A 27474-nucleotide genomic window follows, 5' to 3' on the forward strand; every position below is an offset into this window, starting at 1 on the left:
CTTCTCTGTGCATGAAACCGTTAAATTTTCTGTACCACTGTCTTGGGCTTGCTTTAGGCCATACAAGCTCTTCTTGAGTTTGCACACCATATTCTCTTTTCCTTTTTCTGAGAATCCTTCCAGTTGGTACATGTATATCTCCTTATCCAAGTCTCCGTGAAGAAACGCTCTCTTTACGTCCAACTGCTCAAGGTAGAGCCCTTCACTAGCAACAATACTCAACACAGATCTGATAGTATTGAGTTTTACAACTAGTGCAAATATTTCTGTGTAATCAACTCCTTCCTTTTGCTGGAACCCTTTGACTACCAATCGAGCTTTGTATCTCTTGGAACCATCATGTTCCTCTTTCACTCGATACACCCATTGGTTGTGAAGTGCCTTCTTTCCCACGAGTAACTCAGCTAGTTCCCATGTTTGATTGGAGATTAAAGACTTCATTTCGTCTTTCATGTCAAGCTCCCGCTTGCTGGCATCTACCTAAAATAATTAAACAAGGTGGCGACTCACACATTCACGTGCATTTCTGCCCTTAGTCATATGCATTTATATGCCTAATTTTTGGAGGAGGGGTTCACAGTTATCAACTCACTTTTTCATTTCATTTTATAATAATAGTGGTTTTTTTTTTAAATTTGGCCACAAAATTAAAGTTCTGATATAAAAGTCAAAATAATGGCCACAAAATATAAAGTTAACCTTTATTTGTCTGTTTAATGAATATATATCCACTTTTATCATCGTAAAATTTGGCTACAACCATTGACGTTAAGAACAAATATATATTATGCTCAGCTAAATTTTGAAAGCGGTCACGTTTTATATTTAAAGGGAAAATTAGAGTTTGCTTAGAAACCATTCTCTTACTAATCATGTACTTGTAAAAATACAATAATTTCTTTTTTCAAATCCTTATTATGATTGTACTATTTTATATACCACTTTTTGTCCTTTTATTAATAATAATTATCAACTGTTGTAAATCATTTTGTAGCTTTATTATTATTAGTTGTGCACTTTTTCAGGAGTTATTATTTTCTGTGTTAGGTAAGGGTTGTTCTGTAAGCCACTTTGTGGCTTCTTATTATTAGTTATGCACCTCTATAAACCATTTTGTAGCCTTGTTATTACTAGTTGTGCACTTTTTCAAATTCTTATAATGATTGTACTCTTTTGTTGCCCACTTTGTCCCTTTATTATTATTAGTTGTGCATTTTTCAAAATGTGATGTTGTGCAAATTCTATTTCATTTTGGCCGCAATATATTCCATTTGAACACTACTTTCTAAATTTCATTTAAACTTGGAAAAACCATAATTTTCTTTCAATTTTTAAATTTGAATTGAAAAACTATTCAAGTTTAAACAAGTTAGAGCAAAAATTTAAATCTTCCATCTTTTATTTACGCTGAAAATTTTGAAATTTTATAGCCTTCGAGGAATAAGTTAAAAAATTTAGCATTTAATTTGGATTCAAATTTTTTTTTCATTTTTGGGCACATATTATGTAAAGCGTTCCCATTATAATGAAGTGTGATGGAGTTAATAAAAAAGGTTTGAAGTAACATCAAAAGGATGCAAGTAGACAATAAATGCACTTCTTAAAATTGTTTTTCGTGTTATCTATTATTCTTATAATTAATAAAGAAATGAAAGGCATTTTAGGAAAAACTTCATTTAACTAAATTTTTTTAATCGAAAAGCTTTTTCTAATTTAGAGAACAAATAGAGTATTAATTAGGGCAAAACTTAAGAATTCTATTATTATTTTCCCTAAAATTAGAACGAATAAGAAATGGAGCACATAAACAGAAAAAACAAGAGAAAAAAAATATGGTGAGGAGTTTGTAGCCAGCAAGGGCATATTAACAATATTCTCTACATACGGACTTTGCTTTCCATTGCACAAAAAAAAAAAGAGCAATAAAAAGAACCCGTCTTGGGTTCCACCTTTACACTAAATACCATGTCTCATTTTCCTGCTTCTCAATCCATTTCTGAAACTCAATGTTTTAAAAGAAGGCAATTGTGTGAATAGAAGGAAAAAATTGGGCATATGAATTAAGCGGAGAAAATGACAAAGATGGGAGCCACGTGTCTAAGCTGACATGAAACTACTTTAATGAAATTTAACTGTCATGACATAATCATCATTCTTTTTTTTTTTTTTTAAGCACATTTCCAATCTTCACACCACTTAACATTAGCCATATTTCAAAGAGCGGTATCTCAAAGCCCACATAGTCTTAGGCAGAGAAAATCGCACCATCCACTTGGCACAACCAATCGAACGAACCCATAACATTAGCCATAGGTTGTAGACGACGTCCCTGCAGACCTGAAATCATACCACTTGGATGTTGACGAGAGCATATCGAACTAGCAGTTGGAATCTCTTCAACTTGAGCACATTTCCAATCTTCACACCACTTAACTGCTTCAACATGTATTTGAGCAGGAGATAGACTAAGGTGCTGTCATAGCTAATTATTACGAGCAGCCCATATTTTCCATGCAACAATTGCGCATTCTGATGCTTTTCCAACTCCTTTTAAGGGCAAAACCTGCAGTAAAAATTCAGAAAAAATAATGTTAGACTACAGGCCATCCAACCCCACATTCCTCCATACCTTCTTCGCCTTAGGACAATGAATAAGCACATGGTCCCTACTCTCATCACCACTACACCATAAGCATCTAGCCTCAACCTCAACCTCAACCCCCCTACGTCTAAGATTATCATGAGTAGGCAATAAGTTCCTACTTGCTCTCCAACAAAAATCCTTCACCTTTGGGGGTACATTCAACTTCCATAATTTTTGCCAAATTTCACCATTTTGTTTAGATGGCTCTCTCCCCAAAACTCCCAAACTCACATAGTAACCTGACTTGACCATATACACTCCCTTCTTATCAAAGTGCCACATAAACACATCCTTTCGATCAAAACAACTAATCGGGATACCCACAATTGCTCTAATATCTCTCATTGAAAATAAATCTAAGAGCTTTGCATTATCCCACTTCTTTCGGCTCCCATCAAAAAGGTCACAAACTCTAACATCCAGATCAATGAACTCTACCCCATCATCGGCAGGGAAAGAATTATCTTTCGGAATCCATGGGTCACTAGCTGCCCTAATCTTCTTCCCATCACCAACCCTCCATCTCACACCCTTCTTAAGAATAGCAGTAGAGAAAACCACACTCTTCCAAATCAAGTTGGGTAACGACCCTCAGCGGCATTAAAATCCCCCTCCGGGAAATATTTGGCTTTGAAAACTCTATAACAAAGAGTGTCGGTATTGGACAAAAATCTCCATGCTTGTTTCCCCAATAATGCCATATTAAAACTTCTAAAATCACGGAAACCCATTCCTCCTTCTTTTTTACTCCCACACATCCTTTCCTACGCTAGCTAATTAATACCCTTCCTCTCCTCTTGCTTACCTCCCCACCAACATCTATTCATTATCTTATGAAGTTCAACTAGCAAAGTCACAGGTAACAAAAGCACACTCATACAATATGATGGAATAGCCTGGCACACTGACTTAATTAACATCTCCCTACTAGCTCGAGACAAAAATTTGTTATTCCATCCATTAATGCGTTTCCACATCCTTTCTTTTAAAAAATTGAAAATCCGCCTCTTACTTTTACCAATAAGAGAAGGTAACCCCAAATAAGAATCATGCCCCAAGGGTAAATGCATATCAAGTAGATTACAACCATGAATGCTCCCACGTACTTCCGCCTCTCTAAGAAGCAACGAGAGACCTTCCACACACACCAAATACAAGTACGGGGAAAGAGGGTCACCTTGTCTCAATCCACGCCGAGGATTAACGGGACCAATAGCTTCCCCATTTAAGCTAATAAAATAGGACACCCTCGTGAAGCACATAAACAACCAGTTAACCCACTTATCTACAAAACCAAATCTAAACAACAAAGCCTTCAGAAAAACCCAATGCACCCTATCATAAGCCTTACTAATATCAATTTTCAAAGCACAAGAACCATTACGTCTCCCTTTATTTTTCCTCAAATTATGAACAAGCTCAAATGTAATCATCACATTATCAGTAATAAGTCGCCTAGGATCAAATGCAGATTGGTTCTCAGAAATAATAGCAGGCAAAATTTTTTTGAATTTGTTCGCTATAGCTTTAGACACAATTTTGTATAATACATTGCATAACGCGATGGGCCGATAATCTTTGATAAGTTCAGGGTTCTCAATTTTTGGAATAAGAACAATTAAAGTTTCAGTAAGCTTAGTTGGAAAAGAACCTTCATGTAACCACCTCCGACAGTCATCAGAAATATCATCACCGATCAAGTGCCAAAATATTTGGTAAAATGACGGGTTTAGACCATCCGATCCAGGAGCCTTATCCGGGTGCATCTGGAATAAGGCCTCTCTAAACTCCTCATTAGTGAAATCTGCGCATAACCAATCATTATCTGCCACACCAACCTTATTAGGAACCAGTCTCAACACTTTATTACAATTTGAAACACCCCCATCAAAAATACTGTTGAAATAATCAATAATATGCAATTTCAGGTGCTGCTCATCCTTAATCCGTATCCCATCAGACACTTTAAGCTTCTGAATCAAATTCCTTCTTCGCCCGGTTTCGATATGAGTGTGAAAAAACTTGGTGTTGTGGTCACCATGCTTAAACAAAAATAATTTAGCTTGTTGTTTACACTGAATATTTTCCTGTGTCAGCAACATATTCCATTCCTCCTTCAAAGCACGAATAGAGGTTGAATTATCTTGAATGCTGTAATTCTCCAACATTATTTTGATAATTTTTCTACACTGCCAGTTGTCTCTATTTCGCCTTTTACCCTAATATGATAACTCCTCTACCAATTTATTTTGCTTCTCAATCACGTTACTTGAATTATTAAGAGTCCAAGAATCATGAACCACCTCGGCTAGATCTTCTTCTAAAAACCAAGTATTATCAAATCGGAATCTTTTACTCACCCTCTTATCATCCTTTGGCGCAGTATTAATTATCAATGGACAGTGATCCGAGACTGGAGCAGAAACCACATTACAAACTACTGAACTAAAATTCTGTGCCCACTCCCACGTTGAAACAACTCTGTCAAGCCTCACCCTGATTCTATCGTCTTCATCATAACCATTATCCTAGGTAAAAATCGGACCCACAGTAGGAATCTGACTTAAGCTGCACTCTTCCAAGGCTTCCCTAAAACCATCAATCAAATAACTCGATTGTGGCATCCCTCCCTTTTTTTCTTCCAAAGAAACAATGTAATTGAAATTCCCAGAATAAAGCCAAGGTCTATTATCTCTTCTAGCTAAAGCCTCAACAAGTTCCAAGAGCTTTTGTGACGACATCGTTCTGGAAAACCATAGAAACCAGAATATCGCCATTGGACCCTACCTTCTACAACAAGACAGTCAATGAAATTATTAGAATAACCCTTTATTATAAACATACCAGAATTCTTCCATAACAACGATAACCCTCCCCCTAATCCAATTCAGTCAACCGAAATGCAACCATCAAATTGGATCCATCTTCTAATGTCCTCCATTTTACTACCATTCACTCTAATCTACATTAAGAAAATTGCATCTGGTATGTAATTCAAAACCATCTCATTTAGCGCATTTACTGCTCGGGGATTACCGATACCCCGGCAGTTCCAACTAAGAAGTATCATTACACTCGGCTATCCCGCTTACCGGGATGAGCCGCTTCAAAATTTCCTGACGTAGTATGAAACGCAGGTGTGTTGTTGGCAGCATCCTTTTGGTTCAAGGAAAACCCACCTCTAACAGTTTGTGTTGTTTTTCTAAGTCTTTTTTTACCATCCTCTATAGTAAGTATAACTTCATCCTCCTCTAGCCCATCAGCACTTCCCGGGCCCTCATCCATTTCCATATGACTCCTATCTAACTCAGCATCTTTGTCTTTATTACTTGGACTAGCTCCAAACAGGGAAGATTTGAAATCTTGTACAACCAAATTTTCTCCTAAATTCCCGCCTAATCCCCACGAATTAGCCCCAAACAAAGGAACAATCATGCTTTCAACCTCACGTAACCACATGCTCGGTGCTCTAGTATTCCGGCGGGCCTGTGCTCGGAGACTAGCATCCCAACTGAAGTTAATATTTTCCAACTTCAAGTACAGCCTTTGTTCACAAAAAGCGTCCACATGGCCAAGCTTACCACAAAGATAACAAAAAATGGTAAGCTTTTCATATTGGAAACTTATCGTAAACACAGTGTCATCTGCATCAACAAGCTTTTTCCGTCTATGTAAAGGTTGACGAAGATCCAAGGTAACTCTAATTCGCATAGGGTTTGAGGACAAAGGAGAAATACTCTTTGCACCATATTCAACAAAACTACCAATAAAGTTGCCTAAAAACTTTGCCAAATCTTCTGAAAAATGTCCAGGAGGGAGATCTTTAACTTGCACCCAAAAATCAACCTTCAACAAAGGAATATGAAGAGGGTCTTTATCTTGTTATATCTCCTTCCAAACCAATAAAAATCTATTAAACAGCCAAGGACCTCCATATCTAACCCGATCAAAGTCAACCTGATTGAAGAAACGAAACAAAAATCTTTTTGCTTCTAATTGTTCAATAGAGACACCCCAAAGTGGGTGCCACAGATCTGCCAGGAGAGATCTCATCAACTGTATATTTATGGGGTTATAGGTAAGAAAGTCCCAACCATACAATATTCAAAAGGCGATCGAGGAGTGGCCCTAGCCACATCAGTAGGGAGAATAGTGGGGATATCTTCGTCATCATCTAAAGACAGATGTGCGATTTGTTGTTCCATAATATCCAACCAATAATCAGAGACTAGTGAACATTGAGAGCAAAGAAAGGAAGAAGATAAAGATAAGAGAAGAAAAGAGGAAGATAGTGATAAGAAGTGAAAAAGGACAGAGGAAACCATAAGGACCACGAAGGGAAAAAAGTTGCGTTAATCAAACTTCGACATAATCATCATTCTAATAAAACACGTTAACACTAAGCACTTGATTATTTTTTAAAACATTTAGATACTAGATTTTCCGTTCGAGCACCAGGATAAAACACACTAAATTTATAATTCTCTCTTAAAATGATAGTTAACGGTTATAAGCATTACCTTAAATTTATTTACAATTCATTTGGTTAATTACTGGAAGTGATGTTTTAAGTGAATGATTGAGGGCTTTACAGTATTTTCGTGCTATAAAATTTATATATCAAGCTTTGCATGGAATATATAGCTAATTTTTAGATATTTATGCCTTGAAACCTCTATTTATTGAAAAAGAAAATACATATAATGTTAGATATATATTGTGCTTTTTGCAAGCTGTCTTGTTGCAGGTTGCACAGGGCAGCAAGCTTGCGTGAATGATTTCAGGGACCAAAAGATTTTTGGTGGACTCAACTTTTTGATGAGAAAGTAATTCTACATGTGAGGTACCTTGTAGAATTTTCCTATATTTTCCTAAATCATGGGGATTCTTCTTCGAAGGGGATTCTCTTGGGCTACTACTGTTGAATGAATAATTTTTATAAATTAAAATATTAAATGAATATAATTTTATAAAAAATCACATTTCAGTAATAATTATACCTCTTGTAAAAAAAATGCCAAATGCAAAATCATAATTAAACCTCCACAAAGTTATTTTATTTTGGTAGGTGTTCATGAATCGGTTTGTTTTGATTTAAATATAATAATGAAACCAAACTTAATGCCCAATTTGGAAAAAAATTAAAATCAAACCAAATCATCAAAAATTTCAAATCAAACCAAACCTTAACGGCTTTGTTAATTTTATATGATTTGAAATAAGAAAAATTAAATTTTCTCGTTCATCTAATTAATAAAAAAATACTAAATATGAAAATGAATTAATAAAAAAATATGCCATAAAATACACATAATTTTAAACAGTTATTAAAAATTTTTAAATTTTAATTTTTTGTATGCTTATTCATAGTATAGTATAAAAAATATTATATATTTACTCACATATAAATGTACATATATATTAATCTGATTTTATAGGAATCTTTAACATTTGAACCTCTTATAAAATAATTATATAATTTATCTAATTAATAAAAAATTACTATTTATTTATTATCCAATATAAACTAATCCCATAATTTACTATCTATTTTAATTAATGCAAAGAAAATTTTCACTCAAAAAAGCTAAATTGAATTTAAAAGTTTAAACACATACAAACGCATATAATAATTTGGTTTGGACGGTTTCGACTTAAAACCATAAAGCAAACTAAAAGTTTAATTTTTAAATTTTACAAAATCAATCAAACCATTAATTTTTCAAAACCACAGTTTTGAATCGATTTGGATCACCTAGATGATTTGATGAACACCTTAATAATATATAGTTATTATTAAAATGTAAAAATATGAGTTTTCAATTGAAATTTTATAAAGTTCACGAGGTAACAAAGAAAATGGACTCATGTGAATTGACATAAAACTATGATATTAGAAATATTATGATTGCAACTAAAATATAAACACGAGTTATATATATATATAAAGAGAGAGAGAGAGAAGATGTAATGTGATGATGATGACACGATATGATAAGAATCTCATCTATACCTAGTCAGAACCGGATGTAAAAATCTAAGTTAGCTACCAGGAAATAAAATGGTATAAATTCCAGAGGTCCCTATCGTTGTGGCATGAATATAAGCAGTCAAGAGCTTGCCACAATTCCCACTAAGGATATTCAGATTGCTCACTTCTCCACTATATGTTTTATTTCTGTGCAAAATATTTTAGTATCAAAATAATACTTTTTTATTAGAAAAATGTTGATTAAAGTGATAAACGATTCTTATTTTTGCAAAGATGAGAATACAAATTCGATTCTCAGAAAATTATTTTTATTTCTTGAAACTGAAAATTTATAGTTGATTAATTATCAAATTAGATTCAAGTGTGTAAACCCATAGATTTCATTGAGTTGTACGTAACATTATAAATTTGCTTGTTATTATATATGAGAAAAGAAGACTTCAAATATGAATTTTCAATAAAATTTCCGAAGCACATATTTTCATATATTTAGTTATTCTGAATAGATTTAATTAACTAGGAAAGAATGGTGCGGTTAACCTTATCGAACTGTATGTTGGTTCCAACCTTAAAATTAGATCGTTACATTAAATATTAAAATTACAAAAATTAAACTATTTAAAAATTATTCTTCTACCTTATCTAACTGTATGTTGATTCCAACCTTAAATCGTTACATTAAACATTAAAATTACAAAATTAAACTATTTAAAAATTATTCTTCTCTGTCAAAAACACAGATTCGCTCTTTTATTAAATTTTTCTCTCTTTCGGGGTTTCATTAAACAAAATTCGGTATTTTTCCAATGTTCTTGGAATTCTAATACAGAAGAACCATTGGGTGCAGGGATTAATTTTATCTTTCTATTGCGGGTAAAATATCGTATATATAGACATCAAATCACACAATTTAATAACTATAAACTTGCATGTATTTTCTTTATGACATTAATCTAATTCTGGACCTCCTTCTAAAGATATATGTTGTATTCATTTGTTTAGCTGGTAAAAGAATTTCCTCAAAGCTTAGAGAGTTTTAGGTTAAATTAAATTCTTGCCCTAGTGCACATTTTTTTTTTAAACGTCGAAAAAGAAACTAAGTGTTGCTTCCTGATTTAAGACTCCCCATACGCGGCACCGACCCCCTGAGCACTAGCTGGAATCCTACCCCCTTGCAGTATATGGCGTTGTTATTTTCAGTCCATGATAACAAGAGACCGGCCTGAGAAAGCCTACTTAAAATTGGGCAAACTTCTCAGTAGCAGAGATCATGTGTAACTGAATACGCTAATGAAAAATCGAACTCCGATCAAGCAGATAAATAACAAGTGCTTTACAACAATGTACATTACTTATAGATCATTAATATTTCACAATGAATGGCTTATTATATACAATTTTATGTATTTTAGCTATTCTTTTTCGCCAAACAAAAATGTTATTTGATGGAAAGTTAGAATACAGAGAAACCAAACTAAAAAGGAGCAGAAACTACATCTCTCAGCTCAGCTGGGAGCTTTATTAATTGAGGTCGAATAGAATTGATTTCCCCATCCAAATGCATTGTTGAACCTCCTTTTGGTGCAACACTATCCACCGGCTCTGAACCCTGCTTATTACCATATCAAAATATAAATTATTTTCTAATTAATATATTTTTAATTTTTTCAATATCATAATGTTGAATAATATTATGATAATATTATATTACTGACACGTTACTTTCATTTTGATTGTTAATGTTAAGTTGCAATTTTGCATAATTATTGTTGAATTGATAGTATAATTTCTGCATAGCAATTAACTACCACGTTTTTATTTACAACCAAATAGAAAACTGTTTCTATATTTCTAACACTTTTAATTCAAGTATAATCATTACATTTATATATTTAATTTAATTTTATATTATCAATATTTAAATATTTAATATGAAGATACATACGTGCTGAAATAACTAAAATAAATCGCAATTAAGTTATTAAATTAGAATTTTATTAAAAATGACTAAAACAATAAAATTATAGAAATTCCTAAAATTTAAGGTAAAATTAATGAGGAGATAATCTCATATTAAGTGCCAGTCTGCATTCATAATTTAAAGTTGTATTTTTAACTACCCATTTCAAAATTTATAATTTTTTTCCATTTTCTGAATTTTAGCCTTTTGAAGAGTTAATAAAATCTCCCACTAATTTCCAATAAAAAAAAAAAAAAAAACCTCCCGCTAGTTTGACCAACACATAACCTCGTAATAGAGCTTTTACCTGATAATGTAGAACACCAGATATTTTGTCTTCAGTAAGTCTATTAACAAACACCTTGCATCCAATCTTCTTCTATGTGAATTGAGTTGTAGCAGAAAACATTAAATAGAATATTAACATATAATTAATGTTTATATATATATCTTTTTGTTAGTCAATCTAATTGTATTTCGTTTTTACATTCAGTTATTATAAAATAATAAAAAAATTACAAATATCCACCCACAAATGAGTTTGAGCTTTCAAGTTTCAACATGTACCTCTGTGAATACGCTCAAAGCTTCTTCTACATTACGTGTTTTCACCACATATAAAGCTGCCTCCTGCACGCCAGTAAATTACAAAATCACCACTCTTTTTACCTACCTGCTTCATCAAATTCAATTCTCAATCAAGAATAATAGTCGGTTTCATCTCCCCATACTCTTTCAAATTACAAAATAATAAATAAAATTCGAAGAACTATATATATATATATATAGAGAGAGAGAGAGAGAGAGAGAGAGAGAGAGAGAGGGAGGTTTCACTTACCCTTGCGTAATGAATTTGATCAAAAGTGAGAGTCCTTGGCTCACTTTCTATTGATGACTGTCTATTAATCCTAACACCTAATCCACCATCCTCCATTCTTTAGATCGACAGAGAAAGAGAGAGAGCTCCTTTTTTCCTTTTCTTTCTTTCTTTTTTTTTTTTTTTTTAATTTAAGATGGAAAATTTTGAAATGGTTTTAACGAACAGAATAAAATATTGGGGTGAAATGGGATCACATTACGTGAAAATCCAACAACAGCCCCTACACTATATATATGCGTGAGGCTCCAGGTGAGCTACTGCACCACGTAAAAGGAAGTAACGTGGCAACCTAGAAACAACCGCCAAATATCCACGCACGTGTCGAACTAGGGGTAGTTGAGTTGACACTTGTACGGTGATATCTTCATGGTTCTCAGTCGAAGGATACCTGTGTGTCCCGTCCGTTATTCGGAGTTTTGCCAAAACAGGAAAATTAGGAGGATCAGTTCTGACAGTTACGTGTTGACATATCCTCCAATAACCAATTAGAAAGTGCCACGATTTCAGCAGTTAATGGGAAGAGGACACGTGTGTGATTTTGATGGGCACTATGAATCTAGTGGATCGGTGCCGTTAATGTGTGTATGAAGGTTGGAACACGTGAGGCCTAGGATACATAATCTTATGTTGGTGCTGGGCTGATGTATGTGATGACTAATGACTAACTGACGCAGTTTGCATTGCCCACGTGGCATCTCAAGTCCGTGAACTTCTTTGTTAGTTTGGCAATTCAAAAAACCGGCTATATGAACCGTTACATATACTTTCTCCATCTCACGAGGGTGTTCATTTTGCCATTTTGAGTTTGTTGGACCAATATTAGCTTTTTTTTTTTTTTTTTTTAAGTTCATTGTACCATTTTGGGTATGTTTGATAACACTAATTTTTTTAGTAGTGGTTAACTATTTATATAGCTATTTAAGTTAAAAGTGTTTGACAAGAATAACTATTTAATTAGTTGTTTAATTTGAAATGATAAAAAATGACGTTAGCCGTTTAATTAACTAAATTTGAGGGGGAAAAAAATAATGTATGTGATTATCAAAAAAATTTAGACTATGTTGGACAACAACTTTTTAAGTATATTGTATTTGACCGGTCAAAAGACGCAAAGTTATTTTTTATAGTGTTTGGTAATCTAGCGTTGGAATCAATTTTAAGAGATTAAGGTAACGTTTTCCTTTTATAAAAAGTTAACTCACGTAAAGTTTAGTTTTAGCGTTTTATGAAAAGATACTCAAATAACTAATAGTTAAATGCAACTAGAACAGTTAATAGCTATCAAAATAGTTAATTTTTTAAACAAACACTTAATTAATTTCTGTGAAACGCTAAATGCTAAAGTGTTTAATTCAAGTATTTAATGCTTCATAAAAAAATCATTCAATCTAAGCTATTATAAATATTATTATACTCAACAATACAATTAATATAAATATAATTTTGACTTGGTGAAAACGCTAAAAGCTAGCTCAAAAGGATACTAAAAAATGAATATCTATTCTTTTTGAGATGTTTGTTTTTGTATCCATTATGAGCCATGGGATGATAATACACAAATTTTGGCTACATAAAGTAGATAATGGATAAAGAGTTTGAACGTCCCAAATTGAGCAAAAGTATATCAAAAGGCTAAATACATAAATTTACTATTGAAATTTATTACCTAGAATCATTAATTATTATTTAGTGTTTTTTCTCTTTTCTTTTTGTTTTCTCTTAATTACCCTTTTTAACATTCTTTTCACTTTAAAAATATGGTCAAATGCATAAATTTATCCCTGTATTTTATTAAAAAATTTCATAGCGCCTTAAATCTTGGGAGAGACTTATTATCCCCTATAAAGTTACAAAGTTTGATAACATTATTTCCTTCTCCGTACTAGTAATAATAAATTTTTTGTGTTTTTAGCATTTATATATGCAAAATATTAACCTGAAATGCGGTTAATATAATATTTGGAATAATAACTTTCACATTTTAACTATTGAATAAGTGTTTCATCGATATAATTTTATAAGTTTGAGTGCAATAAAATAATTTTTGCAAGTTGAAGTATTTAATCAATATAATTTCATAACTGAAATGTTTAATAAGTCAATATAAAAATTGAAGGTACCACAAGATTTTTTATATAAAATATATGGATGAATTTATGCATTTTGCCAAAACAAAAAGATCACTGCATTTTATATGTATTTCAAATTTTTCTAAAATCGATCCTCTATCTTTTATCTAACTAGTTATAACTAATCAGATAAGAGGATTTACGGGAGAACAACCAGCTGCCAACTGAGTGGTCAATGATACTCATTGAATGGCATGCACTATGCATGAACCTAACCCAATTTTTAGGCTGATTTCATTTCTTAATCATTCAGACCAACTCATATTTAGGCTGTTAGCTGTTTTAGTAGCGTTTAATTATTCGAGTAATATTTAACTGTTTTAATAGCTTTTCCTAAAATGCTAAACTAAATATTATAGGATTAACCTTTTATAAAATATTAACTTAATCTTTAAAAGATAATTTAAATACTACGTTACGAAAATTATAAAAAATAGCATTTGATATTTTGATTAGTTAAAACACTAAATGCTATTTAAAAAATTGTTGATAAATAGAGCCTTAATCATTGAGGTTTCTAAAAGAATTTTCATGCACAATTCCATATACTAAACCACAAATGCCACCATTGTCAGGCTAATAAGGAGGTGCAAAATTAGGTATGCACATAGTGATGGAAGTTGAATGGATACTTTGCAAAATTTTTCACTGCCACATGCAAACCTGTTTATAAGTTTCGATAGTCATGTTCATCCCAAATCCATTTAAAATTTATTTTGTAATACTTATACTTATACCCATTTAAAATTTTAACACTCGTATCTATTCCACACCTATTTAATTAATAACTGAATCCGCTTGAAATTAATTGGGAAGGGTAAGATACCATGAAAATCCACCATGTTTATATAGTACTTATAATTGGTATTGGTCGAGCTTAGGACGACGGAAATGAAAATAAACACTAGGACTTGAAAATAATAAATACTGGTAAAGACAATTCTAAAATTCCAGTCATTTACTATTTTTAAGCAATTAACCTTTTTGTGCTTTTTTTTTTTTTTTTTTTTTTTTTTTGAGGAATAGCTTTTTGTGGTTTTTAATTTATAAAAATTTTAGTAAATTATTAACCCAATAAGCACTTAAATTTCCACATTAATTTATTATATTAAATATTTTTAAATTATATAATGAATTTTGATGGGTAGACCCAACCCAAATCCACAGTAGTCAATTAATTCGATACTCATATTTATTCCAAATCTATTTAATTAATACATAAACCTGCAATAAATGGATTTTTGTGGGTGGAGAAGCAACCAAAAGCCACCCCTTCTATCCCTATGCACATCCACTAAACAAACTAGAAGTGACTTTTGTTACCGGATCAATTGCCAATTGCTCTTAATTCTTTTTCCAAACTACAATTCCTTTAAACTTCTACTACAAGTCAAAAACTCACCTCACTGCAGTGTAAAACATCTCATTATTGTTGTCTTTTTTTTATTATTTTTTTTAATTACTACATTGCCCATCAAAACCCCTATTTTTTACATCATCAACGATTTAATTATTATTATCGCACCGTTTTCAACATTAGCATATCACAGTGTCTTCTTTGAGGATGCACAATATTAACAGATTAGATCTCATTAAAAAAAGTTTGGTTTTTTTAATGGTAAGCTTTGACTAATGTTATCTGATTTAGAAACTCTTTTAACGTAAATTATATTATTCCTTTCAAAAAAAAAAAAAAAACATAAATTATATTATTGAAATGTAGCAAATCCAACACAAAATGGATCTATATCATGTGAAGATACTAAGTATTCATTATATACAACCTTTTGATAGATATTCTCGATATAAATATAGGAGATATGCTACTTTTAATCAAGACTTTATGTTAAATATATATATATATATATATATATATATATATATATATAGTTGTAACTAGTCTTTTTTATTACGCACACGTTAACTATACTCGTTATGTACTCATTTTTTATACTCTTTTAATTTTTTTTATATCTATATAATATTAAAGAATAATTTTTTTATTAAAATAAATACAAATGATTAATTTGTATTACACTTTGCCGTACAAACTACTTGTAATACTACCTCTTATTTACTTAATTCTATTTTTATATAATGAAATAGTCCCAAACTGAATAGCAATATTACTTACCCAGTGTATTACAGAAAGAAATATATGCACATACACAAATTCTTGAAACCCTACAAATAGACCCAAAACAAAAATATATAGTTCTAGTTTTTTTTTTTTAATTTCTTAATCACTATTTTCTTTTAAGTCAAACAGATTTAGGATATAAAAGAAAAAAAAATGTCAAAAACATTAAAAATACTTAAAAAGGCCATTCATTTATTACATAGAGATATAAATCTCTTACTAAATTAAATTGATAATAGTTACAAGTTATTCAGTAACGAAAAAGAAAATAAAAAATTATCATTAAAAATAAAACTCTTTTCAGAATTCAAGTAATGAAAAAGTTTTAATATATATAATATATAAATATATCAGTAAAATATTATATATTTTTTTAAAATTAATTTTAAATTTTTTGCCAATCCCACACACACATATTAATTTGTTTAAAATAAATTTTGATATATTTAATTATGTGTATTCTATTTGAATTTTTTCTTAAAAAAAAATACTCAATCAAATCATACAAATCAAACCATAGAAAAAATATTAATAAAAACAATATACTTTTTTTTCTTTTTTTATCTCTCTTCTAAATAAAATATTATGTATATTCTATTTGAAAATTTATTTTTTAAAAAATATATCCAATCAAATCATACAAATAAAAAGAAAATAAAAATACTAATTAAAAAAAATATCCCATCAACTAATAAAATATAATTTTCTAATAGGCTATCATTAAGATTATTTTAACATATTCCAAATTTCACCAAAGATATTATCAATAATCTCATTATTCCCCTCATATTCCCACATTTATATATAGTATAGATTTCATTAATTAAATAATTTTTTAGACACTTTACGCTGAGAAAGACGTCTCAAATTACTTGAATCATATGCTCAAAATATAAAAACAAAAATTTTGAAGATTAATAGACGTCCTTTTCTAAATTAAAATTATATTATATAAACACACAAGTCAATGTCAATCAGATGTGATCTAGTTAGTTTTCTCGTTTCTTGGAAATCATGTAAAAAGCTGTTTCAAATTCAAGTTCCCTCCCTCATGCCTCTCAAAATCCCTTATAATATTTTCAACAATTTCTTTTGTAATGCATGAACAAAACTAATTTTTCAAAAACAAATATTTAGAGCAACATATCGCAGCATTGCAAAAAAAAAAAAAAAAAAAAAAAAAAAAAACTTACGAGGTGTATGCATCTTATGACTTCAAAACCAACTTGAACTTAGACTCGAGTCCAAATAAACAGATGCAACTCTAAGCAAGACCAAATTCTTATACAACATGTAAAAATCTATCAACCTCCATTAATCAAACAGCAAATCATCAAATGGATACTCTTGCAAGGAGAGTAACTACAAGTAACATTTAGACTTTCCCTACGATTGCAAAATGAAATAAAAAGCGTTACTGGTGACTTACCACTGACTCATGGGTGTAATGCTCAGTTAAAAGTACATGAAAATAACCCTTTTGTAAGGTCAAGTAGTTGAGGGTGGAGTTCTGTTTCTCTGAACTTTGATGATTTCAACAGTAGTATGAATGGCTTGTGAAGCAACCGTCATTTGTCTCCAGTTCCTTTTTTCTTTGTCATCTCTCTTTGCTTAGTCAGCTCTATTTTTCCTCTAGCTTCTTTCTTTGGTACACGCAATATTTATGCTCTCAGCTCACATAAAATCAGTACTTAATACCCCAATACATCAATATGGAGTATAATCCTTCTGTTCAAAGAAAAAGTCCCAGCTGAGGAACCTGCATTTGAAGGAAATTGAAGCAATTTAACAATAATCTAAATGCCTAACTCAATTAATCTTATTAAAATCCACAAATAAATTACTCATCCAGAATTACAAGCCGATGCTCCTATGCAAAGCAAAATGACTGATACTTGACTAATTATTGTTTATCAGTGTCTCATCGTGTTAGTGCCATTTTGCTTCTACATATCTGGTGGCACGCTTTTCTCCTACTAATTAATGAAGAAGGTGATGCATTATAAAGTGGTGGCTGCTAGCAATTTTATAAAATAAATAAATAAGGCAGTAGTGTACGAAGTAGGAAAGAAGGCACAAAACAGCAGCACATCAACCATTAATAGAACTTGTTAGCTGCAGCTTGGAAACTGTGGAAGCAGTTTTATTCCTAGTTTGATATGTTTCAAGGATCAGAAGTGTATGAAACAGAGATATCTGAACGTAAAGGAATCATTTGGATTGTTACTCCCCTCCCTCTCTAGTTTCTCATGAATTCTGTCTTCCCTCTCTGTTTCACTCTAATTATCACATTCCCTTATCTCACTATCTCACCTCTCAAACAAGATGTAAGCAGAATGCTAATTCTAATTGCATTATTATGACATCGTTTTTCTTCTGAGGTTTTACATCACTGCCAAGCAGCTTTAGTTAGCTCTAAGTTTCTAATGAAATTTGGGCTGAATCACATGTCCAGTTGAGCCTGAAAACTAAACATTACAGCCAATCTTCTGTTTTCTAGTAGCAGCCACTGCTGGATTAGTTAACAAATTCTTGTAGTATATGTACTTAAAACAAAGAAAAAAAAAAAAAAGGAGATTTTAATCTTGCCCAATCGACGAGTTAGTGGAAACTAACCTGTAAATTGACAAATCGACAAAAGATGAGTTGAAATGAGAACAATGACAATGAACTTCAAACAAGAACGAATTTATATAAAATCATATTGAATTTTCACAAAGTAGAAAATCCTAACCTTGGTAAAGATAATTGTAGAAGACTTGGCGTGGTGTTGGATGTAGCATTGACAATCTGTGCTAGAGAGACAAAGGTAAAATAATGTCTCAAGTGATTACAGATAAAATTAACCTACAACATCAAATACAAGGATCAAAGAAACAAAAGTTGCAAATACAGAGAGAAAGTCTTTAAGCCGAGCAAACCCATGTGATGATCATAAGTAGTTTCCTACAGGTTACATGCCCATGTGTCTCCCAGGTCAAACTATCCTTACCTGCAAAAACATGTATATCAGCCATCATTCACCTGAAATCCCAGATAACTCTGATAGTTCAAGAGAATTATAGGCTCCTGCCTACATGTTGTTTCCCATTAATTGATTCAATGTAGTTCACTCAGTGTTTTTTCCAGCTTGAATAAAAAATTTAAGGATTAAGGAATGAAATTAAAAATGAGTGCTACCAGGAAAGCCTGGGACTGGAACGCCAAAAGGTGCCATGCCCTTCATCACTGTCAAATGCAAAGAGCTTGAGCAGATAATAGCCATTAAGCAACCCATTCATGTCCCAAGCGCCATGAACTTGAGCAATAAATGCACTAACGGCCAAACTCTCCCCAGTGATATCTATTGTAGACCATAACCATCTCTTGCCTTCCTCCACTATCCCATCTGGCAAAGTAATCATATGAACCAGAAAAGTCAAAATCAAGCTAGAAGTTTGAAACGCAACTAGATGTCTCAGTTTTTTTCTGGTTTACTTGATAGGAATATGGTCGAGGAATTGAAGGCAGAAGACCTACTGGGACTTAATGTATTCAAAGAGCTTGACATATTTGTCAATTAATATGTTGACAAGCTTAGTCTTTTGGCTAAGGAGGAGAAGAAGCAGCACTGAGAAGATTTTGAGATGAGGATAATAGAAGAGTAACAGAGGAACCCTAAGAGCACAGCAGAGCATATAGCATATGAAAGTACAAATAGAGAGCAAAATGAATTTCTAGCCCAGGTTGTTGGAAAGATGAGGCCTGTCAACAAGGACAAAAGATTGAAAAAAGAATTGAATAAGCAAATGAATCAGGGTCAATGTTCCAAGAATAGCAAACTACGAATTAGATCTTTTGGAATAGGAATTGCAACTGTTTAGTTTAGCAGAAGTCACAAATAATCTGTGATAAACACAAGCACACATTTTAAATAACACTCTCACAAAAGTTAAAACTGTTGCAGGAGTTCAACATTCCTGAGCATGTAGGTTAGTAACTATCTGTACTCAGCTTAGTGAGCCTACTCTGAAAGTGAATGAGGCCAGCACTATGACCCTTTTTTATATTTTGTTTTGAACTAAGTAAATATAATACCATAATACCAAAATTATATTGAGCATAAAATATTGGAAACAAGTGAATGGTTTCATTTAAACATGAAGAGAAGTGAAAAAGTCAACCATTTCACAGTAATAATAGCATAATTCAGTTCAATATAGCTGATATTTAACCTTACAAAAAATGTATATAATGAAAAACAAGAGGAAAAAAATATGAAATTACAAGTCACTAGAGAACATAAAATAAAAATAACATACAATTCAAAACAAAGCAATCATAGAAAAAAATTTACTGGATATACCTCTACAATGCCTGATGTCTGATGGCATGCTAAGCCCCAAATATTGGAAGATCCATTGTCCGTTTTCTTATAAAAGGAATTCCTAACTATTATAACTCAACCCATTGAAGCAGCCACACTAGGGAGATCATCAGAACTAGACGGGTCAAGGAACTGATTATGCTCCAAATAAACTTCCACTGATGAATGAGATGCATCAGCAAATTTTACATTATGGGAAAGTCCATCAAACGACAACACATGCATCGCCCTGTCAGGCACCATCTCCAAATTAGACAATCTAATTAATTGGTTAAAGAATGAAAAGGATATATGAAAGTTGAGTAAAAACTTGGTCAACCTCAGGAATGTTTTGCGTTCCAGCTGAACCCCTGCCTCAATAACTTCTTGTAGCAACAATTTGACCATTTTAGTGTCTCTTTTTTCACAAAAACCATGGAGCATTACTTTATATATACGTGCATTAGGAGATAAACCAACCTCCTTCATCTGATTGTACAAAGCAGAAGCTTCTGCAGTTCTTCCACTATTGAGAAGCCCTCTGATGGCAACTGTGTAGGATACAGAATCTAGTGTATACTTCTCTATAATAGCTCTTCTAAACAATTTTACGGCTGTATGATATTTACCAACTTTCATAAGCCCATCCATCATTACCGTGTGGACATGAGCATCAAGGCCGTTATTATTCATGACTATCCCAAGGTATACATTGACTGCGTCATCCAATCTTCTTATTCCACATAGACCTCTAAGTAATCCAACAAAGCTATAGTTATCAGGTATAAAGCCCTTATCTATCATATCATTATACAAATCCACAGCAAGATTAGGAAACCCAGCTTTACAGAAGTAATTTAAAAGTGAGTTGCAAACCACCATATCTACTTCTATGACCATTTCACTAACCAGCTTAGGTAAAAGATTAAACCGCCTGGAAAAGCATATGTTTGACAACAAAGAACTGAAAGTATAAGAATCAGGTACCAGATTCCATTTTGACAAACCCCGAAATAGATATAGAGCATCATCATACCTCCCAATCTTAGAAAAACTATCTATCAGAACATTACAAAGAAGCAAGTCAGGTGCATAACCTTTAGATTCAATGGTATTTAAAACACCAAATGCACTAGGAATCATTCTGGATTCCATAAATCCCTTGAATAGAGTCGTATAAGTTACAATATTAGGAGAACAGCCACAAATAACCATCTTCTCCAACAAATAAGACCCAATATCAGGTTGATGCAATCTACACAAACCATCAATAAGTATACTCCAGGCACGCACAGACAAAGAAATTCCCAGAGTTATCATTACACCCAACACTTGATATGCCTCCACCACCCTACCCACTTTGCAAAAACAATTTAAAACCATTTCAAATGTCTCAACGTTAGGATAATACCCTTCCCTCAACATACTCCGCAGGACATGTTTAATATTAACCAAATGATTCAACTTGCATAAATTAGTCAATGTAATATTGAAACTCAAGAAATTAGGAAACTCTGTCTCTTTCAAAGCCTTAATTCCTGCATCCACATGCCCACTCTTGAACAAAACATCCATTATTACATTACGAGCAAATGTATTCGGTTTAAATCCAAAACTACCCATTTTCTCAAAAGTTTCAAAAACCATAGAAAACATTCCTCCACGCCAATAAATCCTCAACAGAAGCAAGAAAGTTTGGGCCTTTATAATTAAACCAACGCTCTCTAATTCTCTAAGAATTGTTTCAACAGTCTTGTAACGGTTAGTTAAACGAGAAACCACACTAACCATGAAATCAAATGTTTGGCTAGTATGGAAGTAATTATGTTGCTTAGCACACCAGATAAAAAAGCTCAAAGCAATCAAATCAGAGCGGCAATTCAGTAAGGTAGAGTGCACAATCTGAGGTGACAGAGCGACTTTATGATTTTCTCGAGGAAAAAAATGGTTAGAACATACCGTTGATGATGAAGAAACGTGGTGGATTGAGCGAGCTTTGAGGATTAGGGTCTTTTGTGTTGTGTGAAAAAATATCAATTTGTATCTCCATGACATTGTTTTTGCTTGAACTAAACTGACAGAAGGGAAATTCAATAAGGCGAATTGAGATTGATAGTTCAAGCATGATTGGAAGGAGGTGAAGGTTCCAGGAAGTGAAGTTGCTTGCATTCCCATCCTTTGGATTATAGAGAAGCTAACGGCGGCGACAGTTGGGCTGTAGCCGTGTTGCCAGAAACCAGAAATAAGAAAATAGCATTTACAGAGGAAGTTACTGTGTGTAACTGGAAAGCAGAGGAAAAGGAGAGAGAGTAAGTGAAAGTGGAGAAGCTATGGAGGTTCGATGTCTTATACTTGGTGGCACTGTAAACAGGAGGCGGCGCCAATGGTGGACAGATAGAAGAAGTAGCGCTGAGAGACGGTGGGATCGGCGTTGAAAAAACTGGAGTTAAATACGGTTGGGACTTGGGAGAACGGCAACTGGACGGACGACACGTTGTCGTTTGATACTAGGAAAAGCAAACTTAGTTTTTAACTCTTGAACAAAAAAAAAAAAAAAAATATATATATATATATATATATATATATATACAAAATAAGGAAAATATATAAATTGGTTCCTGTACAATAAAATTGACACATGAGGACCTTTATTTTTAAGGACCTTTATCAGATTCCTAAGTTATAATTTTATTAATACTTTTAGTCATTTTGTCCCAAATAGAGGGACCAAAATATTAAGGGAAATCATAAGGGAATAATTATAAGTTATAGACCTTAATGTAAGTTTAACTATAATTTAGGAACCAATTTCTTACTCAATTTTTAGTTAAAAAAAAAACTATTTTAGATGAAATAACAAGCATGATAATGAAATCATAAGTTAAGGATCCCGTAGTGAGTTTTTTAAAATAAATATCTCCATATATTAATTTGACTACAACTCACAAACCAATTTTTTATTGTTTTTCTATAAAAAAATCTTAACATTGTGTCTTATTTACATTTCACATCCAATTCACTCTAATTGTAATTTTTTATCACAACTATACCCTAATTCAAAATTAGTCAAAGTCAGTGAATACAATATACTAACTGTTCATAACTTGAGTCAAGTTACTTATCCCTAGGAATATATTAGTTAAACCATATAAAATACCCTAAACTTTATAGATCGGAGCAATTACAGCTTAAAACGACCTTAATCCCTAAACGCTGCAATTTGAACTTACTGTCATAATTGCACCTTGAATTCATATTATGACAAACTTAATGCATCCTAAATTCAAGTTACCAAATTTTCTAGTATAATTGCACCATAAATTCAAATTTTATCTCATTTTGATGGCACAAAAACCCTTAGGTTAATAGCAAAAAAGAGTAATCCAGAGGAGATGAAGCTCGAAATAAAGAAAAATACTTCATAATAGCTTTATAGATGAGGTTCATGGTGGGAGAGGAGAGAGGAAGTGGAGGCATCACGGAGAGAGATGGAGACAAGGATTAACAATTAATGAATGGTTGGTTAAAGTGAAACTTAATGTTTCACTTACTCAACACATCGGGTTAAACTAACCCAATGTACAAATGTGGGACTCTAGCAATTTTTATTTTTTACTCAATAAATTTGCCATAATTTAAAGTTTAGGTATCTATGGGATTAAGGTTGTCTTAGAGTGCATCTTTTTTCTCCACTAATTTAGAGTTTACATATCAAAATGAGATAATATTTAGCCAAATGCATAAATATATCAATGTATTTTATGGAAAAATCTTGTGGCACCTCAAACGTTGTGAGTGATCTATTATGCCGTTGAAGTTACGAATTTTGCTAGCATTGTATCCCTCTTTATATGGGTAATAACATTTTTTTGGTGTTTTTGACATTTATATGCAAGATATTCACTTAATATGTAGTTAGTATAATTTTTAAAATATTAATTTTCAATTTTAGAAGTTTCAGTATTCATAGAATTATTTTTACAAATTAAAATGTTCAATAGGTTAAAGTAAAAGTTGAAGGTGCCATAAACTTTTTATATAAAGTACATGAGTGAATGTATCCATCGGGTTGATAATATTTGAATTTATGGTGCAATTATGACAGAAAGATTGACATCATTTGAATTTAGAGTACAATTGTGACAGGGTATTTGTGACACTTTAAATTCAGGGTGCAATTATGATAGAAATTTAAATTGGAATATCTTATAATTAAAGTTGTTTTAGAGTGCAATTATTACAATTCGCAAGTTTCCGATATTTTATAATAATTTGGCCAATTTATTCCTTGGATTAAGTTTATTAAAGTATGAATTGTGGGGTCCACATTTAGTATATTTTATTCATTATTTTTTACCAATTTTAAATTAGGGTTTACTTGTGACAAAAAGTTCCAATTGGTGTGTTTGAGGGGTTGGAATGTAATTGTTACAAAACCCAAATTTTATGTCTTTTTAATAGTTTATTCATATTTTTCATATAGTACAGGAATAATATTATTTTTTTCTGTCTGTATTTGGCTTTTTTTTTTTTCAATTTTAATATCTGAATAGAAAATTGTGACAATTAAGTGTCTAAACTTGTATTTTATTTTTCAATTTGGTGTCTTCAGACGACGATTATAATGTCTAATGAAACTAAATGGGATCCATATATGCTTATGTGTCTGCTTACGTGACCTAATATTTAATTCACGTAGGCTGTCCAACGTAGCGAAAATCATGAAATTACCTATTTAACCCTCATTTATCACCGCCCTAACGTGGATTATCCCTCCTTTCTTTCTTCTTCATTTCATTCATTCCTAACGTCCTATCCTTTCAACAACCTCTGGCTCTGTTTCTCAGTATTACAACTGAATGGACCTTAGCTTCTCTGCTGAATCCCAAGCCTTAACCCTATTTTCTACTTCTCAGATTTCTTCCCTCTCTTTCAATAAATCGTCCATTCGAAGAGAATTCCTTGGTTGCTCTCACAATCTCAAGCCTCCTGATGGTTCTCTTCAAGTAGGCAAATGCAAGAAAGTGAAGATTTGGAGAAGCCAAACTCAAAGTTTGTTAATCAACGCATCTTTTCATTTAGAATCTGTTCTTAGTGCAATTACCGTGTCTACTATCTTTGCTAGCTCTTTTGCCTACCTCAATTGGTAAATAACTAGCAATAACGGCTACAGAAAGGATTCAAAAGAGCTAAAATGAAAATTTTGGGGTTTCATTTCTTTTTTTTTTAACCAATTTGAACTGTGTGTTAGTCCGATTGATTTAGTTTTAGTCTAATTTCCATGCTAAAGTCTTTAATGTCTTGTTACTATTATAGGCCTCGGGTTCTCAATTAGGCAAAAATAAATTTTATCAATTTGTCATGTTGCAAAGTTTATCGTAGATTAAATGTGAGGCCACCTAATTGGATATATAGAAATATATGAATCTCATTTAGTCCAATTAGATATTTTAGTTATTGATATCATCATTATACATAAAATAAAATAAAAAATACAAATCTAAAAACTCAATTATCACAATTTTATAATATAAATATATTGTCAAGGCCTTTGTTTTTAAGTCACAGCTGTACTAGGCTTCCGCAAGCTTAAGACTTTCAAAATTTGTATTACGCTTGACATGCAGCCAACCGTACTAAATCATATATACATATGGACCTTAGGCCTGACAACATACATCAATTAAATACAACATTAAGAGAGCACATCAAGCCCATAGCAATGCAATTTTGCTGCTTTTGCATATCGCTCTTGGTGTTCCTCTAGATTTTATTTTTCAAACTGCTGCCAATTGTTTTCTTTGATCAACGGCGGTTTTTTTTTTTTCTCCTTTCTATTGTTTTTATTTATTTTATTTAATTTTTTTTAATAATTTTTTAATTTTATGTTCATTTAGAATAATACTTGAATTTAATCTTTTAGATTTATAATAGTTAATAAAGCTCGAGTATTTTTACTAATCTCTTAGTAGGGTTGTGTGCTTTAATTTATTAATATCTATTCCTCGTTATTGAGGAGTTCTCATGTGAATTTTTCATTTCTTCTTTGTTGGCAATTCGAAATACAAGATAGATTATTGGTTTCTTATAGGTAGAAACTTCATATCTTCAAGTCCGGATAAGTTTTTTTTATCAATAGAATCTATTAGTACAGATTGTTCCTCTATTAAAGTTTGATACATCAAAATCTTTTGTGGTTATCAGTTATAACAAAATTCTGAAAAACAAAATTCAGTGATAATATTGCAGAAAATTTCTTTTGTCGTTCTATTTAATAATGAATCAATTTTTACCAGAAAAGACTAATCTATTTCGCTAATATCATCTCCAAATAGAAAATTTCAATTTTCTATATTTTTTATTTTTTATCCTATGAAAATATTATAATACTTTAACTTATATTTATTATTAACGAATCGTAAAGTTTTAAAAAAAAAAAATTATTAAGGAAGCCTTAGCAGAGGAAAGAGGTGTTAAACTCCTCCCACAGCCATCTCATCCTGAACCTAAAAAAAAAGAGCAGATAATACATACCTAATAGACAGTCCTAGTGGTCTTCATGTTGACACGATATATCTAAATATCATATAATCATACAATGGATAAATTATATTTTACAATTTATTTATATATCGTCACATTTTCTATTTAATTATATCTTAAATTTATATCAATTATTTCAACAATTTCGACTAAAAATTCGTCAAACCGAATTTGAAATGTCGACCATCAAAAATTGGATATTTACTATAAAAGTTAGGGTTAGTTTGATTCGGTTTGAAGCAATAATCAAACCGAATTTAAAGTGGCAATTTGAAAAATTAAACTCAAAACCAAATTTTTAGCGACGGTTTGCTTTAGTTTCGTTTCGTTTAGTGGTTTATGTGGTTTGAGAGGATAGAAATTAAAGTTACACATTAATCTAATTAATAAAAATAAATAAAAGGGATTCACAGTGTAATGAATAGGAAAAGTGAGTTAATAAAACTATGACATAAATACACATGAGCAGCTATTTAAGGTTTTTAAATGTTTGACTACGTATAAAAAACATTATATATCCAATAGGACGTTGACCTACTAATTTATAAATATAGAATTTAAATATCTATTTTTTTAATTTATTACTAAAAAAAATATAAGAAAACCGTAATTTTACTTACATTTTTTTTTTTTTACATTATATATGTTGATATATTTTCTATGAATCTTTAACATTTGAATTTTTATAAAATAATTATATAATTTACCTAATTAATGTGAAATTATGGTTTAATTACTATTCAATATAAAATAATCTCATAATTTACTATCCAATATAAATTAATCAAAATTTTCATTCAAAACTTGAATTGAATTATTTATTATTTAAAAGTTCAAATAT

General features: G+C 31.5%; 3 protein-coding genes across 6 annotated transcripts; all 3 read right to left on the bottom strand.

Moving 5' to 3' along the window:
• Window positions 1-2245: 2245 nt before the first annotated feature.
• LOC149497721 (uncharacterized) lies at window positions 2246-4812 on the bottom strand. Its single transcript, XM_089719269.1, has 4 exons — window positions 3502-4812; window positions 2630-3175; window positions 2494-2563; window positions 2246-2433 (listed from the first exon to the last, which is right to left on the bottom strand). Exons 1-4 carry the CDS (start codon window positions 4810-4812, stop codon window positions 2246-2248), a joined length of 2115 nt encoding a protein of 704 aa, XP_089575395.1.
• A 5142-nt stretch (window positions 4813-9954) lies between these two features.
• Window positions 9955-11682, bottom strand: LOC110009029 (uncharacterized). Of its 2 annotated transcripts, XM_089719500.1 has the most exons (4): window positions 11435-11682; window positions 11164-11226; window positions 10904-10975; window positions 9955-10245 (listed from the first exon to the last, which is right to left on the bottom strand). In XM_089719500.1, the coding sequence occupies exons 1-4, from the start codon at window positions 11528-11530 to the stop codon at window positions 10111-10113; spliced, it is 366 nt and encodes a 121-aa protein (XP_089575626.1). In that variant the 5' UTR covers window positions 11531-11682; the 3' UTR covers window positions 9955-10110. The 2 variants fall into 2 exon arrangements, with proteins under 2 accessions (XP_089575626.1, XP_089575627.1); XM_089719501.1 differs by lacking the exon at window positions 10904-10975.
• Window positions 11683-17037: 5355 nt separating this feature from the next.
• LOC105629581 (Pentatricopeptide repeat (PPR) superfamily protein) lies at window positions 17038-22578 on the bottom strand. 3 transcript variants are annotated; one of them, XM_012211191.4, is made up of 5 exons: window positions 20431-22574; window positions 20091-20340; window positions 18926-19133; window positions 18480-18737; window positions 17038-17504 (listed from the first exon to the last, which is right to left on the bottom strand). In XM_012211191.4, the coding sequence occupies exons 1-2, from the start codon at window positions 22263-22265 to the stop codon at window positions 20187-20189; spliced, it is 1989 nt and encodes a 662-aa protein (XP_012066581.1). In that variant the 5' UTR covers window positions 22266-22574; the 3' UTR covers window positions 17038-17504; window positions 18480-18737; window positions 18926-19133; window positions 20091-20186. The 3 variants fall into 3 exon arrangements, with proteins under 3 accessions (XP_012066581.1, XP_089575877.1, XP_089575878.1); XM_089719751.1 differs by having other exon boundaries at window positions 20091-22578; XM_089719752.1 differs by lacking the exons at window positions 17038-17504; window positions 18480-18737; window positions 18926-19133 and adding an exon at window positions 19151-19489 and having other exon boundaries at window positions 20091-22578.
• Window positions 22579-27474: the final 4896 nt, after the last annotated feature.

Source organism: Jatropha curcas, chromosome 3, assembly GCF_041381405.1.
Source record: "Jatropha curcas cultivar XTBG-Jc1 chromosome 3, XTBG_Jcur_1.0, whole genome shotgun sequence".
In the NCBI taxonomy this organism is placed as follows: domain Eukaryota; kingdom Viridiplantae; phylum Streptophyta; class Magnoliopsida; order Malpighiales; family Euphorbiaceae; genus Jatropha; species Jatropha curcas.

What these genes read in the sequence shown, in the direction of transcription:
- LOC149497721 (XM_089719269.1), bottom strand. Translation starts at nt 4,812, where the DNA reads ATGTTGGAGAATTACAGCATTCAAGATAATTCAACCTCTATTCGTGCT. An exon ending in TGAGTGTGCTTTTGTTACCT is followed by an intron (nt 3,176 to 3,501) that starts GTGACTTTGCTA and finishes ATTCTTAAGAAG; the next exon opens with GGTGTGAGATGGAGGGTTGG. An exon ending in ATTGTCCTAAGGCGAAGAAG is followed by an intron (nt 2,564 to 2,629) that starts GTATGGAGGAAT and finishes TTTTTACTGCAG; the next exon opens with GTTTTGCCCTTAAAAGGAGT.
- LOC105629581 (XM_089719751.1), bottom strand. Translation starts at nt 22,265, where the DNA reads ATGGGAATGCAAGCAACTTCACTTCCTGGAACCTTCACCTCCTTCCAA.
- LOC110009029 (XM_089719500.1), bottom strand. Translation starts at nt 11,530, where the DNA reads ATGGAGGATGGTGGATTAGGTGTTAGGATTAATAGACAGTCATCAATA. An exon ending in ATCAAATTCATTACGCAAGG is followed by an intron (nt 11,227 to 11,434) that starts GTAAGTGAAACC and finishes ACTGGCGTGCAG; the next exon opens with GAGGCAGCTTTATATGTGGT. An exon ending in CTTTGAGCGTATTCACAGAG is followed by an intron (nt 10,976 to 11,163) that starts GTACATGTTGAA and finishes CAATTCACATAG; the next exon opens with AAGAAGATTGGATGCAAGGT.